This window comes from Lolium rigidum, chromosome 1 (assembly GCF_022539505.1).
Source record: "Lolium rigidum isolate FL_2022 chromosome 1, APGP_CSIRO_Lrig_0.1, whole genome shotgun sequence".
In the NCBI taxonomy this organism is placed as follows: domain Eukaryota; kingdom Viridiplantae; phylum Streptophyta; class Magnoliopsida; order Poales; family Poaceae; genus Lolium; species Lolium rigidum.
In genome coordinates, this window is record NC_061508.1 from 302,967,659 (window position 1) to 302,984,724 (window position 17,066).

At 43.0% G+C, this 17,066-nt stretch overlaps 1 protein-coding gene across 1 annotated transcript; it reads left to right on the forward strand.

Moving 5' to 3' along the window:
* Window positions 1-5,135: 5,135 nt before the first annotated feature.
* LOC124660863 lies at window positions 5,136-8,795 on the forward strand. The gene is made up of 4 exons (XM_047198702.1): window positions 5,136-5,164; window positions 6,303-6,720; window positions 7,223-7,296; window positions 7,510-8,795. The coding sequence occupies exons 1-4, from the start codon at window positions 5,136-5,138 to the stop codon at window positions 7,547-7,549; spliced, it is 561 nt and encodes a 186-aa protein (XP_047054658.1). The 3' UTR covers window positions 7,550-8,795.
* Window positions 8,796-17,066: the final 8,271 nt, after the last annotated feature.

Here is a 17,066-nt window from a genome sequence, read left to right on the forward strand (position 1 = left end):
CCCGGTTTGTAGGCCCACCCTTTGGACCCGGTTTGTATTACAAACTGGGATAAAGTCTCCAATCTGCCTATATAACCTTGCTCCTGCCCAAGTGTGAGCCACACTTAGCCATATTAAGTGATTTATTTATGTAATTAAGTCTGTAGCTCAGCTCATTCATTTGCACTAACAATTATCCTCACTATATTCTTTGTGTACGCTATATATTAATTATGCAGAATGAAGAAGCTCGAATGTAAAAGAGGCAAGCTCCACGAGCTGGGGTTCATTGACCCAGACACAGTTCATGAAGTTACGGTTCGACAGTACCCCAAGGACACAGAGGACAACATGCTAGGGTTTTTAGTGAAGCAAGCAAACAAAGAGGATATATTCTTTCCCTACAACTTCAAGTGAGTGTTATAACATATATTATGCTTGTGCAGCTTCCACTTTATTCTCGTAATCATTGAGCTATGCTTATGCAGATTCCACTTTATTCTCCTAATCATTGATCTTCACAAAGAAATCGTAAATGTCATGGACTCGAAACGTAAAGAACATGCGGAATGGGCGAACATGGGAGCCATGCTCCAGAGGTAATTTCAATCAATTTCGTATCGGCATCTTCATCTGTTCTAATTCAACGATATCATCAACTAATCAATAACTCATTTACTCATTTTTCTTTGCCGGGTAGGGCTTGGAAACGGTTCATCAATACTGTTCCTGGTAAATGGAAACCGGAGCTTACATTTAAAGATTACCCTGTAAATAGTACTATATATATAGCTATGTCCGTGAAACTCTATGATATATTCTTTCAATACGATGCTTGATTATTAGTTTGATCGAACTATTTTTTCGTAAAGTGTATGAGGCAGGCATCCGGAATAACTTATGTGGATACTACGTCTGCGACTTCATTCATGAGATGGCATATCACACGGATGCGGAGGAAGCTATACACCACACTCGTGTACGTGAACAATATTTCACAATTAATCTTATTACCATCAATTGTATTGAGTTCCATTCATATTTATATATTGATCTCCTTTTTAAAATATAGATGATACGCCTGCGGGACACTCTCATAACGGAGGATCGCATACGAGCAATTCAAGAGAAAATCGTGTGATTCTTTCTTAACGAGGTCATTGCCCCAACTGGAGAGTACTATCGGAAATTCGTAGATCTTGGTTCGTAGTCGTTAGGCATATGAGATAGATTTAGTAAAGAGGTCTGACTTTATATTGTAAATATGCATGCATTACGTGTACTGTTGATGATCGATGTCTATATATTCATGACGATGTTTCGTGATTTCTTGAATGATATGTATGCATTGCTGAAACTCAGCCGCGGCAGAGAAACGCTGCTCCACCCTAAACCTATGTCGCGGCAGAGAAACGCCAATTTTCTTCCGCGGCAGAGAACCCCAATCCCGGTTCGTACCACAAACCGGGACCAAAGGCCCTCCACCTCGAGCGCTCTGGCCGTATCACGTGGTGGGGCCTTTAGACCCGGTGCATCTTTAAACCGGGACTAAAGGGAGGACCCTTTAGTCCCGCCTTATTGGTCCCGGTTTGCAAACCGGAACTGAAGGCCCAAACGAACCGGGCATGTAGCCCTGTTTTCCACTAGTGTCAGTCACTTACTTGTTAATTAATTACTCAGGCAAAAATCATTACTGATTTACTCTATCCAGAGGAGCTGAAAGTGCTTCTACGATAAGTGTTTCAAAGAGCTATCAGGACTTAAGATTAATTTTCATAAAAGTGAGATTTAATGTTTTGGAAAGACCAAGGATGAGAAGGATCAGTACAACAGAGCTTTGGATGTGACGCTGGATCACTTCCCTTTAGATACTTTACTTGGGTCATCCTATCCATTATAGAAAACTCAGAAATTCTGATTAGTATCCGGTGGAGATCCGATTTGAGAGTAAATTGGGATGCTGGAAAGGGAAATTACTATCCTGTGATGATAGGTTAGTCCTTATCAATTCATTGTTAACTAGTTTACATATGTTTATGTTGTCCTTCCGACAAATACCTGTTGGGGTGTAAGGAAACGTCTGGACTTCTATAGATCTAGATTCTTTTGGCAGTCTAATTAAAATAAAAGAAAGTACCGACTCACAAAATAGAACATGATTTGCCGACACAAAGATCAAGGGGGCTTAGGTATTGATGTTCTCGAAATCAAAAACAAATGTTTATTGAGTAAATAGCTCTTTAAACTTCTTAATGAAGATGGGGTGTGGCAAGAGCTGCTACATAATAAATACCTAAGACATAAGACCTTATCTGAGGTGCAGGCTAAGCCTACCGATTCTCCTTTCTAGAAGAAATTGATGGGGGTCAAGAGGGAGTTTTTTTCTAGAGGTTGTTTCAAAGTGGGAAATGGTATGAGTACCTGTTTCTGGGAAGATACCTGGTTAGGAAAAAACTTCGTTAGCTCATCAGTATCCATCTTTGTATAATATTGTACATCACAAGAATGCAACATTAGCTCATGTGTTAGCTCAAACCCCACTGAATATTACTTTCCGTAGGGTGTTGAGTGGTAACAAGTGAACCTCATGGTTACAATTATGTCGAAAATTGATGAGGGTAAACTTGAATGAAGATAATGATCGTTTTACATGGGATCTAACATGCAATGGTTTGTTTACGGTCAAGACTATGTATGAGGATTTTATGAGTGACCATACCCCTTTTTTGAGAAAGTATCTATGGAAGGTTAAAGTTCCCCTTAAGATAAAGATTTTCATGTGGTTTTTGAGTAACAAGATTCTGTTAGACAATTCAACATCTTTTATTGAGTGTCCTTTAGCTAAGATTTTTTGGCGTACGGTTAATTTCACTTATGATCTTTCGCCTTCATCCAATATTACTAATATGTTTGGTAACTGGTTGAATGGAGTAGATAGACAATCTAAGGCTTTTATCCGGATTGAGGTTTCTGTTTTATGTTGGTCTATATGGAGGGTCAGAAATGATACTATCTTTAACAAAAAAAAAAAATCACTTCTTCCAGGTTATCCATATGGTGGCACATTGGGTCCAGCTTTGGGTCCTCCTTTCGCCGGAGGGACAACGGGATGCCATTAGGCTGGCTAGCGACATACTAGGAGGCTATATTGATGTGTAGCCATAGTATGTCATGTTTTTTTTGCTGGTTGACTTTTGTATCAAATCTTGGTGATGCTTGAGTTGTAAACAAACCAAATTTAAACCTTTTTTTAATAAATGCCCGGGTGCATCATCATGATGCAGAAGCCGGGGTATATCCCCGTTTCGAAAAAAAAAATGATAAGTGTTTAGACGCATCAGTGTCATACCACTATTAACTCGACCTGTACTTTTGGAGGAACCATGATGTGTCTTACTTTGAGCACGTATAGTATTTTCTTCATCCTATGAAGTTTGTCTAAGATTTGTTAAAACTTAGCTGTATTTAGATAACCCTTGTGGAACGGAGGAAGTACCTTTTGGTTGCATGCAGCGGCAGGAAGACGTACCGCACCGATTCCGTACACTTCTATTCTCCCTGAATCGATGTGCTTGCTCTCACTAAAGCTAGCGCTTCGTGTGTCAGTGTGAGCCTAGCTCTATCTGCCTCTCCATCACGCCAGTGCAAAGGAAGAGAAGAGGTTTCATGGCGTGCAGGTCCTTTTTCTACGAGATCCCACGAACCACCCATTGAGTCCAAACAATCTTCTTGCATGTTCACGTTGCCGCCACATCGGACTAGCTTGAGTTCTATGTACTAAATTTTTTATATGTTATATATATATATGATATAGCGAACAAAAAAACTATCAAGGTGCGCTGGATCGTCGCGCATCCAGAAGATGGACTAGACAGGATTTCTATAAAACAAGATGGCTGTCTAGCTATCTGCCAGAAAAATGTCTTCGAGTGATACGGGTGGTTGTCTTTGCCTGACGCAATGCGTTCCGGTTAGAGCATCTCAAATCCCGTCGGAACCGAACTATTCCGGCGGATTTACGGGTTCGGGCCGAAACTGGTGCCGATTAACGCCCAAAAAAGTGGACCGGCCCGAATCGGAAGTTCAGGGCCCGAACAACTCCCCGCACGGCCCCTATTAAAAGGGTTCGCGGAGGGGAGTTCGGTTCGCAAACCCTACTCCCCTCCGCCGTCTCCTCTCCCTCCGCCGCCGTCAGTCCCCCGCTCCGACGAGCAATCCACGCGCAGCCAGCCACCAGCCTCCACCCTCCGCCGCGCGATGGCCTCCCGTGGAGGTGCGGGCAGCCGAGCCGCGGGATTGGGCGGCGGGGACTCACGCCGGTGGACCAACAGGGGGCTCACGCCCCCGAGGAAGCTCGCCAGGTACGCGCTCGGAGGCGAGGGGTCCTCCTCCGGCGGTTCGCGACGCCTCCGTTGGTCCAAGACGGAGGAGGAGGAGGAGGAAGAGTCGGAGGAGGAAGACGAAGTGTCGGAGGAGGAGGAGGAAGTGGAGGAGGCGGAGATGGCTGTCGTCGCGCAGACGGCGGCGACGGTCGTGTCCGCCGAGGACTACGTCCACGACGACGAGGAGGAGGAGGCGGTCGTCGCTCAGGTGGCGGCTGTGTCCGCCGCGGAGGCCCGAGCCCGCTGGTGCCGCGAGGAGGCCGACGCCGTCCGACAAGTCCAGGAATACGAGGCGGCGCGCCGTGAAGAACGCGCCCGCCGCGTGAAGCTGGAGATCGTCGAGCTCAACGACGACTAGGAGCTCCACGCGTCCGCCGCCTCGCCTTCCACCGCCACCATCGCCGCCGCCGCGCGTAGAGGTTGCCGGGCCGAATTTTGGGCAAAATTAGCTCGCGCTGCTGTGGATAGTAGTTAATTTAGGTTATTAGTTCTAATTATGTAAAGTTTGGTGCTCAATCGGAGCAACAACTATCGTCTATATGTGTTCATAGATGAATTCTTCCGCGAGATTTCTAATTTCATGTTTTCAGTTTACGGTTTCTGTTCTGCGCCACTGCCAAAAACGCACTAACTCACGTTTTTGGGAGACTGAATCCTTTGTTTTCGATTTAACCTTTTTCGGGCTCTACTAGAGATGCTCTTATCTATGAAGGTGTTTGGTCTAGAAACTGTACTGTAAACGTAAATGGAATCGGATTACAGCGTGTAAACGAAATGGTGAAAAACAGAAATGCATTCAGACTGTAACTTAATCAGTTATTGTACTAAAAGGGGAAAACACAGTGAGAAGGAAAACCTCACCGAATTGGCAATCTGAACCCAAAGAAAATCGAATTAATCAAATCACGAATCAGCAAAGGAAAGCCAAATCAGATCTAGTAATCAAGCTGATCCAGGAAGAATGAAGTGTTTGCTTCGTCAGCTGGATATCTCCACGCCTAACCCAAGGCCCGGGCCAGCGCTGCTCCGGCCACCGAATGCTCCCTCACGCGCTTGAACAACATCCATCGTCCATGGTGCTCAGAACCGTATCTCCGGCTCCTTCGCTTCCTAGTGGCCGCTTCGACAGCCTTCGATGAGACATCCTTTTCCTCGATCATGGCCGCACGGGAGAAGCATGAGATTATGGGGGAGGAGGATGATACCACATTACCACGGGAAAGAGAGAACATGGGATGGTGGTAGAGACGAGAGAGGGCGATTCGTTAGCTCTGGTATCGCATCTTGATTCCGATGTAGGGAGTGGGCGGTATCAACAATGAATAGGGATATAATCAGATTTCATGTAGTAGATAATTTACAGGCTGCCTGAACCAAACACGCTTAACGATTTCAAGTTACAAAGTAATCCAATTATGGGCTAATTTGACAAACCAAACACCTTCTACGTGTACTGGATGTACGGGCTCTGTTTGCGTCCAACTGAAAAGAGGAGCGAACCTGAGTTGTGACAAGTGCAGAAGGCTTACGGTCGGCTTGTGTTAGTACCAATATCTATACCTAATAATAATCTTTATACCTAATAATAAAGGAGCTAAGGTTTCTGCCAAAATTTTCGTCCAACTTTTTATTTAGACCGTTTTGCTCTCCCACCAGATCACATGTTACCTATATCAAAGTTGAACCCATTTGCTTAATTCATAGCTGTTTGGGTACTGTTGATGGTAGTTTTCTCTCCAATTAAACGTAGACACCTTAGCTTTTTCCACTGTTGATGCCGCACTGCAATTTTACATGGTCCTCGGCCTTCCTTTTTTCTCCAGCTCACAAGTCACAGCTCCTTGGTTACCGGTTGTCTCCCGTTTTCCACGTTAATTTTTTCATGTAGCTTCCGGTTGCAGCCCATCAACGGTAAAAGCGGTGGTGTCCCCACTATCCAAGAATCGAGGCACCCACCGATTGGAGAGTCGTGTGTCTATCTTCTCCTCTATCTCCGTCCATTATTTCTTCACCTCCACCACGGCCTCTCCCTTCCTTGAGCCCCTGCCGGCCTGCCCTACCAAGCTCCCCTGCCATCCCCTGCCACGGCCTTGCTGGTTCGCCTGCCGTGTGCGATGTGGACGACCAGTGGTGCCGCCGCCTGCTCTGGATCTTGGAGGCTGCGTTGGCTGGAAGTCCCCTACTACTGCCAGAAGACGACCACGAAGTCCATGATCATGTTGGTCATGCCAAGTGCGAAAGGACCATAGAAACGGAGGAAGCCTGCAGGAGCGGCAGTTCATGGAAACAGATGAATACGTCAGTACAAGGTTTCCTACACCGTCCCATCCCAGCAACGAATCTTCGCTTCGTGATAGAGGTCAGGTTAGTCAATTTGCCTATAGTTTACATTGATGGTTTGAACTGAAATCGAATGCACGTATATGTGTTGTGCTGGTGCTATGCCTACTACTTTTTTGAGCACTTTAACTTTTGGTTCACAATTCAATATTCAGAGAGATTAACAAAAAACCTGATGTACTGAATTGCATATACATTGACGTAAGAGTTGTTTGATGTGTGCGAGGTAGATACTCTATCTAGGTTCTGGACAGTATTTTGTGTAATTTCCAGTCATGTAGTTTCTTGGATCTGAAAAGTGCAGTCATATATACACATTCTCATGAACAGTGCTTCAGAAAAATATTTATACTGCAGAAATGCTTTTGCGTATTATTTTATGCCATGACATGCTTTCCGTTGGTTAATGAATCTTGGTGCCAATAAAATATTGGGAAAGAGATGTAATACATACATTGATCTTCACTGCTTTTTATGAGAACGAGGAGCTGCATTATGTGCTGCTATGTTGTTGTTTGCAGGACATGGCTTTTATCTTTGATCTGAACAGCAGATGCACTTTGGAATTGGTCAAAAACTGTATGTGGTATATAGCGTAAGTACTTTTCTTAATTTTTAGTTTTGGCTCATGCTGATGGTCCATTCAGTTAAATGCTAGAAGATGGTAACCAATCACTGAAATTTTAAGATCTCCTTTAATCTTCCTAGACATTTTCTGCCATGTTATTTTGGAATTGCTTTATTAATTCATCTTTATTTTTATAAAATTTTGTAGGCTTCTCTCTTGATCTATTTTTTCGTTATGCAGATCTGGCTTGATGGTGCAGATATATAAGGAACATATTTAGTATCATGGTGTAAAAAGTAGAAGCAGGTCACCTCTCTATCTCCATGTCCTGACAGGTTTTGAGTTGGAATCGTGGATTTTATTTTAGGTAATAAAATGCAGTATTCTCATAGAGGTGTGTCCTACTGGAGTGAAAGAAAATTCTTCTGCCCTATAACTCAATCTTGGTTTTTTATTCACAGGGAATTTCTGATTTGGATAGACATACTTTATTCGATTTCTACCAAAAAATAGGTCAATCAGGAAAGCATACTGTAATTATCAATGGCGAGCTAACTTTATTACCATGTAATTTCTTATCATACTCTTCCTTCAAAAGAATAGATAGTGCCTTTCATAATCTGTTCCCTTCAACATTTGTGCTACTTATGTTACTCTTTGATGTAAACTGCAGCTAAGCATGTTCTACAAAAAGTAGAGTTTCGCGGTTCAAGCTTAGATCAGTGGATTATTTTCCTAATGTGATCGATTAGAGAGGAAGGGTGTTCAAGTAACTCGAAGTTCAGTACATCATCATCTTTAGGCTTTAGCAACTTTCCATTTTCTACAAGCATTGCTATTTACATAAACCTGGTGTTTTATCATGATATTTCTTTCGGTTCTTAGAAAGTATACCACATGAATTTTGTCATATTTTAATCTTCATAATGAAGAAATTCGAATGTTTGCATACATTGTTTCTGTAAAGATGGATTCCTCATGCGTGAGTATATTTTACTATAGCGATGAGTAACTGGATTGGGATTTATTAATTAAAGAAAATTGGATTTGCAATGAGATCAAATTATTTGTATGGTCCTGTCATCTAGGGTTTTCTTCCTTCCCCAGATATAGATCCTTGCAAATACCTGACTGTTAGGTGATTTATATCTATTGTCGTTTCATACTGTTTGCTGAAATAATGCTGCACACCAAAATATTTGTCCTGGATTGAACATAAGGCCTGCATCGTTGGTCATATGTGGAAACAAAGGAGTTGGCATGTAGGCCCTTAGCTTGCTTTTGAAGGTGTAACATTGTTGATTTTACCATTGTGTGTTAGTCAATATAGTCAAAATATCATGTTTTTTTATCTTCTTTGGAGGGGCGTATTATATTTCGTTTCCCAATTGATGCAGTTTATTATTTTATGAAAGTATAGTATAATCCAAGGTTTCTTTAATTTACTTGCCTTTTCTCTTACAGTTTTATTTTTGCGAATGACATCATAGGAGATTTTCCCTCAACCTTTTGAATGCTGAAAAATATGATAGGTGTACATCTCATTCATGTTCAGTTACTTTTTTTTTTTTTTTTGCTTTTGTGCCACTTTCATATGTTGACAAACTAGATAATGTCCTATCCTAAGTACCAAGGGTTTCTAGCTTTCTTGCATTGCTGTACTTCTCTAAATTACATATATGGGTTCATGGAGCTGAAAGAGAAAACTGGTAGACATCATTTTTGCATGTGAACAAAATTTATATTGTCATATAAGTCTTATTTGAGATACCGTGAACAGGAATTTCGTTGAGTAGACAAAGTATCTTTCTTTTCCCAATTGTGCTTTCGTGACCGTTGTTTGCTGGCTTCCTACCAGTCCCGTTGTCTGGTGGTGTATCAATTGGACACTGTGCACAACAACCAGCTGAATTGATATGCTAATTAGACTAATATGCTTCCACCCATTTTCTTCCAGGTGCTAATTGTGTGTAATCTGCAAAAAAAAGTACGAATATCCTAGAGAGAGAAATGTATCTGATGTAGAGCCTTCTAAGGCTGTGAACATGGCAGTGGCCAGTTCTACCGCCGCATTTTCTAGGTATCCATGAACAGCTAAGGTAATGGGAGGCATGTTCTAATAGTACGCACTAATTCCGATTATGTTCCTGTCCGAGGCTTAGTATTCTAAAAAAGATAAATCAAGTTTATGATCCAAGATTTTTGACACGCGTTGCTTTACATTGGCAGTATTGTTTTCTGAGTCTACAAACTAATCTGAGATTCTTCAACTCTCCATGCTTATGTCATATATTTGTAGGCCAATAGTTTCATCATGCAAAATAGAAGTGGCGTAGGCAAAAAGAAGATGTGATTTTCATTCCCTGTTTCTCTTCTGATCTATAAATACAACAGTAATCAGGCAGATACACTATTCTTTATCAAGCAACTACAGCCGTGATAGGATATATTTTAGGACTATATATTTTGTCCAAGATGAAAATTCAAGGCTGCTTGTGTAAGATCAGATTGTATATTGATTACCGTTTTGAGATTATTTCTGTTCTTTTTTACCACCAGCCATAGTCCTACATTTCAAGGATGCATTGTTCGTTTTTAAGTTAAAAATGTCACTACCTTATATATCTACCGAGAAAAGTAGAGCTTATAGTTATAGGACTACCATTAGCTTTACATGACCAAGTAGATACACAACTTTTTTTTGCTTTCAATTGCGAGTAAAGTACTGAGATAGATATATGTTAGAACACACTAAGAATCTTGCTGCTTTTTTATGATCTTCATGTCAGATCATCTATTTTCCTGTTGATTTTATTTACAATTTCCTGTGGGTTGTAGTGTGTTCAGAAAAATCTAAATTGTAGTGCCAAATCCCAATTTATGGTTGGCCTATATATTTTATAAAATCATTTGTAGCCTCCGTTTTAGTTATTAATGAGCCTGTCATGGCTCTATCATTGTCTTAAATAACTGCTATTTACAGTGTCATTGTGTTTCGAATTGCAGAAGCTCACAATGCAGTGCCATATTGCTTTAAATTTGTGTACTTAAACGTTTATTTAGATAAGATCTGATGCCAGATTAGTGATTTATTCTGTTATATCTAGAGAAAGGCACCAAAGATACATCAGGTTTCTATTATCATGATGCCCTTATCTATTTCTTACTGCTGTTCAGGGTTTATCCAGGTATGGAATAGATGCCAGCGACATAGATTTACATGCTGATCTAGCAACAAGATCTTTGAATTGAAACCTAGGTATGCTTCTAATTCAACAAAAAGCCTATCAACCTGATCCCTTCCCAACCTTTTGATCTCCCTGGGTTCCATGTTCCGGACATGATGCAATCTATTGATGGTCAATGGCTTCATGTAGTAAAGAAAGAGGTGGAGTGGTGGACTAGTGGTAGTTCAAAATCTACACTCTGCGGTTTTCCTGGTAAAAAAAAAAAAGACAAATGGTACAGCCGCCGTAGTTGGTACCCTACCGATTGGAGGACATACGACGGACTGGTGGTGCAGCGGTTTACATCACTGACGCTGTTGAGTTAGTCTTTGATGAGTTATGTCCAACTCCGGAGGCAAGAAAACCATACATTCTAGAATTTGTTGAAGTTCCTGTTTGATTTCCAGCTGTCTAAACTCATGAGGAATCTCAGTAATTTATTTTGATCGGTACTGACATATGAAGAAGAAATCTGCAATGTATATGCCTATCTATGAAACTTCTCCACATCTGGTTATGTGTTGTAGGTACCAGAGGAGATCCAGCTGTAGTTGTTGGTCTTTATCAGAAACATGGAGGGATGCTGCATCAATGGTTCAGACTCCACAGCTGAAGCTTCCTGTTATGTGTTTTTTTAATACTGTACTTCCTACATATTTGATTCTGTATCTCCTCATTTTGCATTTTAGTATTATATGTGATTCCTGGAGTTTGACTATTTCCATATACATTAGGCTTTAGGCAATATTAGCTTCCCAAGTTGCTCATTTGCTCTTCCGTGATATGTGGACAGGAATCATGATTAATTTGTGCTGCCTGAGCTGTTTGCTTCTCACTGCTTGATATCCAGGATTGCCAATCTACAGTTTCCTTCTTGCATTTTTCTGTGTTTTCTGCACCCTTCATGAGTTGATTGATTGGTCTCTATTATCTAATCGACGTGTTCTCAAGTTATAGTCTGATTTCTTTCATAGGTTGTCAAAGAAATGCCCATGTCCGCAAACTCTGACAATTGAACTGCATGTTATTTTAGTGATTATGTAGAGAACATAGAAACATACCCTTTCAAATATGTTATCCAACCTAGGCCATCTCATCCACCATATATGAACAAAAGAAACCAGTGCTGACTCCTCGCTCTCATGCACACACATTCTTCAAACATAACATTTGTTGATTCAATTATACAATTTTCAGAAACATTAATATCACTCCACGGGCGCGGCGTGACGCCGCGCCGAATCTTCCTAGTAACACCTTATGCCAGCGTACCGGTTCGTTAACAAAAGAGCCGAGCTGCTTCGTCCGTTGTTCGTTCTTCTGTTTGGTAGGACCATCAGATTCCAGGCCGGAACCTTCGGGAGTCCGCGCTCCCGCCGCTACAGTCCCACCCAATCTCCTCTCCCCAGGCCACCTCTTTTCCTCAACTTATATTCTCCTCTACTTATACAGAAGCCCCGTTATCCGCCGATCTATCTTCTCCGTTCTACTTCTTTCCTCTGGATTTTGATTGGTTTTTGCCCTGCACGATTTCGATTGGGAATTTGTCCTGCGCTGCAGATTCCTTCAATGGCGTCCAAGCGACAATCAAAGAGCTCAATGACCGACCTGCAGAGGGATCCCCTCCTCCATCAGGAACATGCGCACAAGCAGTAGCACTGCAGCGGGGCTGCCAGCCCTTGATCCGTTGCATTGGCCGGGGATATCGCCATCTACAACAAGCAGCTTGGGCGGCTAGCTGCGGTGCTGGGAATTGGTTGACGTGCTGAGAGCATCGACCATGTGAAGAAATAAAATTGTTCGTGGGCATCATGCTGTCTTTCTAGTGCGCACAATGGGCTTATCCGCTAGGAAGGATGCGACGACCTTGGCGAGATTCCCGACGGCCGAGGTCCACGATAGCCAGATCGAGCACTCCGGCGACCGGATCAAGCACTTGGCGGTCAGATCGAGCTCCCTGGCGGCCGATCTCCATAGACAGTTGATCCTTCAAGCCTTCAAGGCTGCATCGAAGCCGTCGCGACCTCCCCCCGCTCCTTAATCTAGAATTTAGAGGAGTCTGGCTACTCACGTGATTTAGAAAACGAGGTTGGTCAATGCCTCAATGGTAACTGAATCTGGATCCTAGCTTTGCAATTTAATATAAGTAGCACCAAGGAGCATGTCCATCAAGAGATTTCGCAGAGCCAGAGAAGGAGAAAAGCAGAGTACATGTAATGTATTCTTACATAGGAAGCATGGGCAAACTCCTTCATGATTATGATTATGTGTTCTTGATTGGGATCTGGTACTACCGGTGGGTGACAAGGCCAGATGCGGTCTTCAGGAATTACCATGGAGAGGTTGAGAGGCCAGATCATTAAGGTGCCCTCGGATTTCCGTTCTAGCTGCCAATATGCTGCTACAGGTGAAGCAATCGCGCGCCATCAAAAATTTATATCTCGATCTGTTTTGTGTGGTTGCCGAACTTTTTTTGTGTTAATTGATATATACCCACAAAAACATATTCATATGGTAATGTAGTACAGTATCAATAACTCACGTGTAACCTAAGCCTTTAAACAAAGCTGCTCTCTTTCTTCTGGATTTACCTGGTTATTCATTATGCAAGTGAGTACTATATCTGAGCGTATAATATTTTAAACGAGTACCATAGTGAGTTTCTGCTAAAACATGTGTTTTAATTTTATTATTTGTTTGTGAGTTGCCTGTAACTTTCTACCATTTCGGTTGTAAACCATCGAACCTCCCTGTGCTATAACTAACCGACAAAAAAGATACAATTTTAGGTGACTTATAGATTTATAAAATATGAAAAATATGAAAACTAGCTAAAAAGCAATTTAGCTGACTGAGAGACAATGTTAGACACCTGAAGCATATTCTCAAATTTTCGTGATGCATGTTGCATTCTCGTAAAATAATATTCAGTAAAACTAAGCCGCCGCAACGCGCGGGCATGTTTCCTAGTTCTCGATTAAAGTCTACAACCACGGGAAGGCTTGTCTCTAACTAACACAGGCTACTTTCTCAATCTTGTTAAGAGCATCTCTAGCAGATACGGCATATCGGCCCGCTGAAAGGATCGTATGCCGCACCTAGAGGGGGGGGGGGGGGTGAATAGGTGCTAACCAATTTTTAGTTCTTTTTCAATTTAGGCTTGACACAAATAGGTAAATTTTCTAGATATGCAACTAAGTGAATTTACCTATATGACAAGGATATCAACTAAGCAAGGTATAGCAACGCAATAGGAGATAGAGTGGGATAGAGGTAACCGAGAGTGGAGCACGCGATGACACGGAGATGATTTCCGTAGTTCCCTTCCTTTGCAAGAAGGTACGTCTACGTTTGGAGGAGTGTGGTTGCTACGCAAGCCAAACCAACAGCCACGAAGGCTTCACTCAGATCTCCTGTGAGCAACGCCACGAAGGCCTAGCCCACTTCCACTAAGGGATTTCCTCGAGGCGGAAACCGGGCCTTTACAAAGTTCTTGGGGCACACATCCACAACCAAATTGGAGGCTCCCAAATCTGTAACAATACAACAATCAACAACAACACATCAACAACAAATCAACTAGGGAACCAAATAGGAACACTAGCATGAGATCCCTCAATCAAGAGAGGGGGAAATGAAGAACGCTTCGGTGAGGATGTAGATCGGTGTCTTCTCCTTCGAATCTCCAAAGATCAAGAGCTTTGGTTGGGGGAAGAAGGAGATCTTGGGAATCTTGACTTTCTTGAGGTGGCTCTAATGAAGGTGGCTTGGCAGAGTTCTTGAGCAATGATTGAGCAAAGAGGTAAGGAAGAAGAAGAGGGGTATAAATACCCCTCCCAAAATCCAACCGTTGAGTCTTCCGGGGGGCCGGATAATCCGGCCTAAGTTGGGGCCGGATAATCCGCCCCCACCGGATAATCCGGCCGCAGGTACAAAACAGTGACATTGTCCGGTCAAATATCCGGCCCTATGCCAGAGCCACTTTTCTTCCAGTCCTTAGCCAAAAATGGGGGGGCCGGATATTTCCAAAATATCCGGCCCGGATATTCCGGCCCTGGTACAATACCGGGACAATATCCGGGCAAATGTCCGGCCCCCATACTGAGCTGCTTTTCCTCGAAGACTTAGCCAAAATCAGGGGGCCGGATATTTCAACAATATCCGGCCCGGATTATCCGGCCTACCCATCATTTTCTGATATCTTTTGGCAGATGATCAAATCCAACATACATGTATAAATATCTATGTAATCCCTGTACCACTTAAACAATCATTAGTGTATCACATACATTGACATCAAACACACAAAACATAATATGAGAGATGTTCTTTCAATCTCCCCCTTTTTGGTGTTTGATGACAATATACGGATTTGCAAGAGAATAACTATAGAGACAAACATGATGGCAACAACATAGAGGCACTCCCCCTACATGTGTGCATATAAGTAATTTGCATTTGAATACAAATACACAACACATAGGATTGAGTTGCCTCAACATTAGAGATATCCATCATGAGCTCTAACACGATACATAAACAAATATGAAATTGAGATAGGATGCAAGAAGTCATACCCATGTGTAGATATAAGATACGGAGATATAACATCACACATAATATGGCATCCTTGATCTCAACATATAGAAATCCGAAAACCATAACAATGTCTCACACCACATAGCACATAGTTTTAAACGGGACACAACCAAAGAAAATAGTGCAAATACGAGGGAACACAAGCAATAAAGGAATGGTAAACGCAAATGCTTGTGCCCAAACCATGCAAATCCCCGAGATAGTTCCTAATAGAACACTTCTCCCCCTTTGGCAACGAAACGCCAAAAAGGGGAAAAGCGCGATGCTACTCGTCCCATGGGAATCACTCGGAGGCATAATCATCATCGGACTCTTGCGCCTCTTCTTCTTCTTCTTCTTCTTCTTCTTCTTCATCAGTGTCAGGTGCATCCGGAGAGCGACGAGAGGTGTTGGACCTTTGAAGGCAATCATCAAGATCACTCCATGGAACTTGTGCAGAGTGCCATCCACTGTAACCCTGGTGAGCTGGAGGCTGAGGCGGGGGTCCTTGATCACCACTGAGCTTGTGAAGAATGACCGCCTGAGTATGCTTAATCTGAGAGCGCTCGCGGCTAGCTGCATAGTTCTCCTTATGGATCTCAATGTTCATGCAAAGGATGTGACGCTGAAACCAACTAAGCCGGCTCACTTGCTTCCTCATAGCCGGGACATCAGGATGACGAGCAGGAGCAACACCACTAGAACGAGCAGCACCCATGAAAGTGTCAGGTGCAGGTACAGCTGAAGAGACTGGCTTAAGCTTGTAGGCCTTCTTGACATGGTGCTTCACCAAAGGATACCCACTCAAATCTACACCAACCACAGCCACAAAGTTGTTGATGAGAAGCTGAATGTAGGGTGCATAGGGTATGGTGGTCCGGGAGACCATGGCATCATGGATCTCATGGAAGATAAAGTCCATGACATCAAGAGTGTAGGTCCGTTCCTCAGTAGCATCACGAGCACACTTATAGCTGAGGTGCATTAGGTCCACAAGGACTCCCCGGAGAGCATCATTGTTACCACCACTTGGGCAAATGGTTGCCCGAAAGAACCGAAGCAACTGACTGTATATGGGAAGCAGTCCCTTAGCAAAACCAATTTTTTCCCGCTGAGGTATAGAGATGCACAAGAGCATTCTTATCTGTCTGTTGTGGTCCATGAAGGCGACGACCCCCATCAACAGGAACTCCAAGAAAACCAGCAAATTGGCGCAGAGTGGCACTGCAGTGAGTGGAGCCAGTCATCCATTCCATAGTGTGTTCCTCATCTTTCTTGATTGCCAAAGTGGCAAAGAATTGCTTCACCAAATCTGGGCTATAGTCACATTGAATTTTCATGATATCAAGCAAGCCCATCCTCCCAGCAACCCAGATTGCATCTTCAAAGTGATTGTTTTCAGCCAGAATGTCCACATCGATAGCTTGCATGGGTCTCAGATTCTTCATGGGCTCATAGATGTCCTTGTAGATGAACTCCTGCTCCATGCACCAGTATCTCCTGCCCTCTATCTCTTCATCTCTTGGGACATCTTCATACCAGTTCTTCAAGCGGATAGTTGCATAAGAGACTGGGTCCATGGTCTTGTAGTTCTCCCTCACATCCTTGTTCTTCCGCCTTGCAGTGACGGACTTGCGAGGTGCATTGGTTGCAAACTCGTCACTAGATCGATCATGCCTTGAGCGCCTCCGACCACCCCGAGAAGCACCACCTGTGAGAAGCAAAGGCGGGTAGCAAAGGAAAGGTGATGCTCATAAGTCATGTAAGATACGGTAATATACTCGAGAAACATGCTATAAGTTGATATAAATCTAGACATGATAGATTGAGGCAAACTGCAGTGGCGATGAAGCTCCAGGCCGGATAATCCGGTGTCCCCTGGGGGCGGATAATCTGGTCTGGCCGGATAATCCGGCCTGCTCGGGGGGCGGATAATCCGGCCCACCAAGATTTGCAGTTTTCCAATCAAAAGCTTGTCTAAGACTAGATCGG

Excerpts from the sequence above, each read along its gene's own strand:
- LOC124660863 (XM_047198702.1), top strand. The coding sequence starts at position 5,136 with ATGGTGAAAAACAGAAATGCATTCAGACT. Across the intron at positions 6,721-7,222 it reads ATCTTCGCTTCGTGATAGAG|GACATGGCTTTTATCTTTGA; the intron begins GTCAGGTTAGTC and ends TGTTGTTTGCAG. Across the intron at positions 7,297-7,509 it reads AACTGTATGTGGTATATAGC|ATCTGGCTTGATGGTGCAGA; the intron begins GTAAGTACTTTT and ends TTCGTTATGCAG.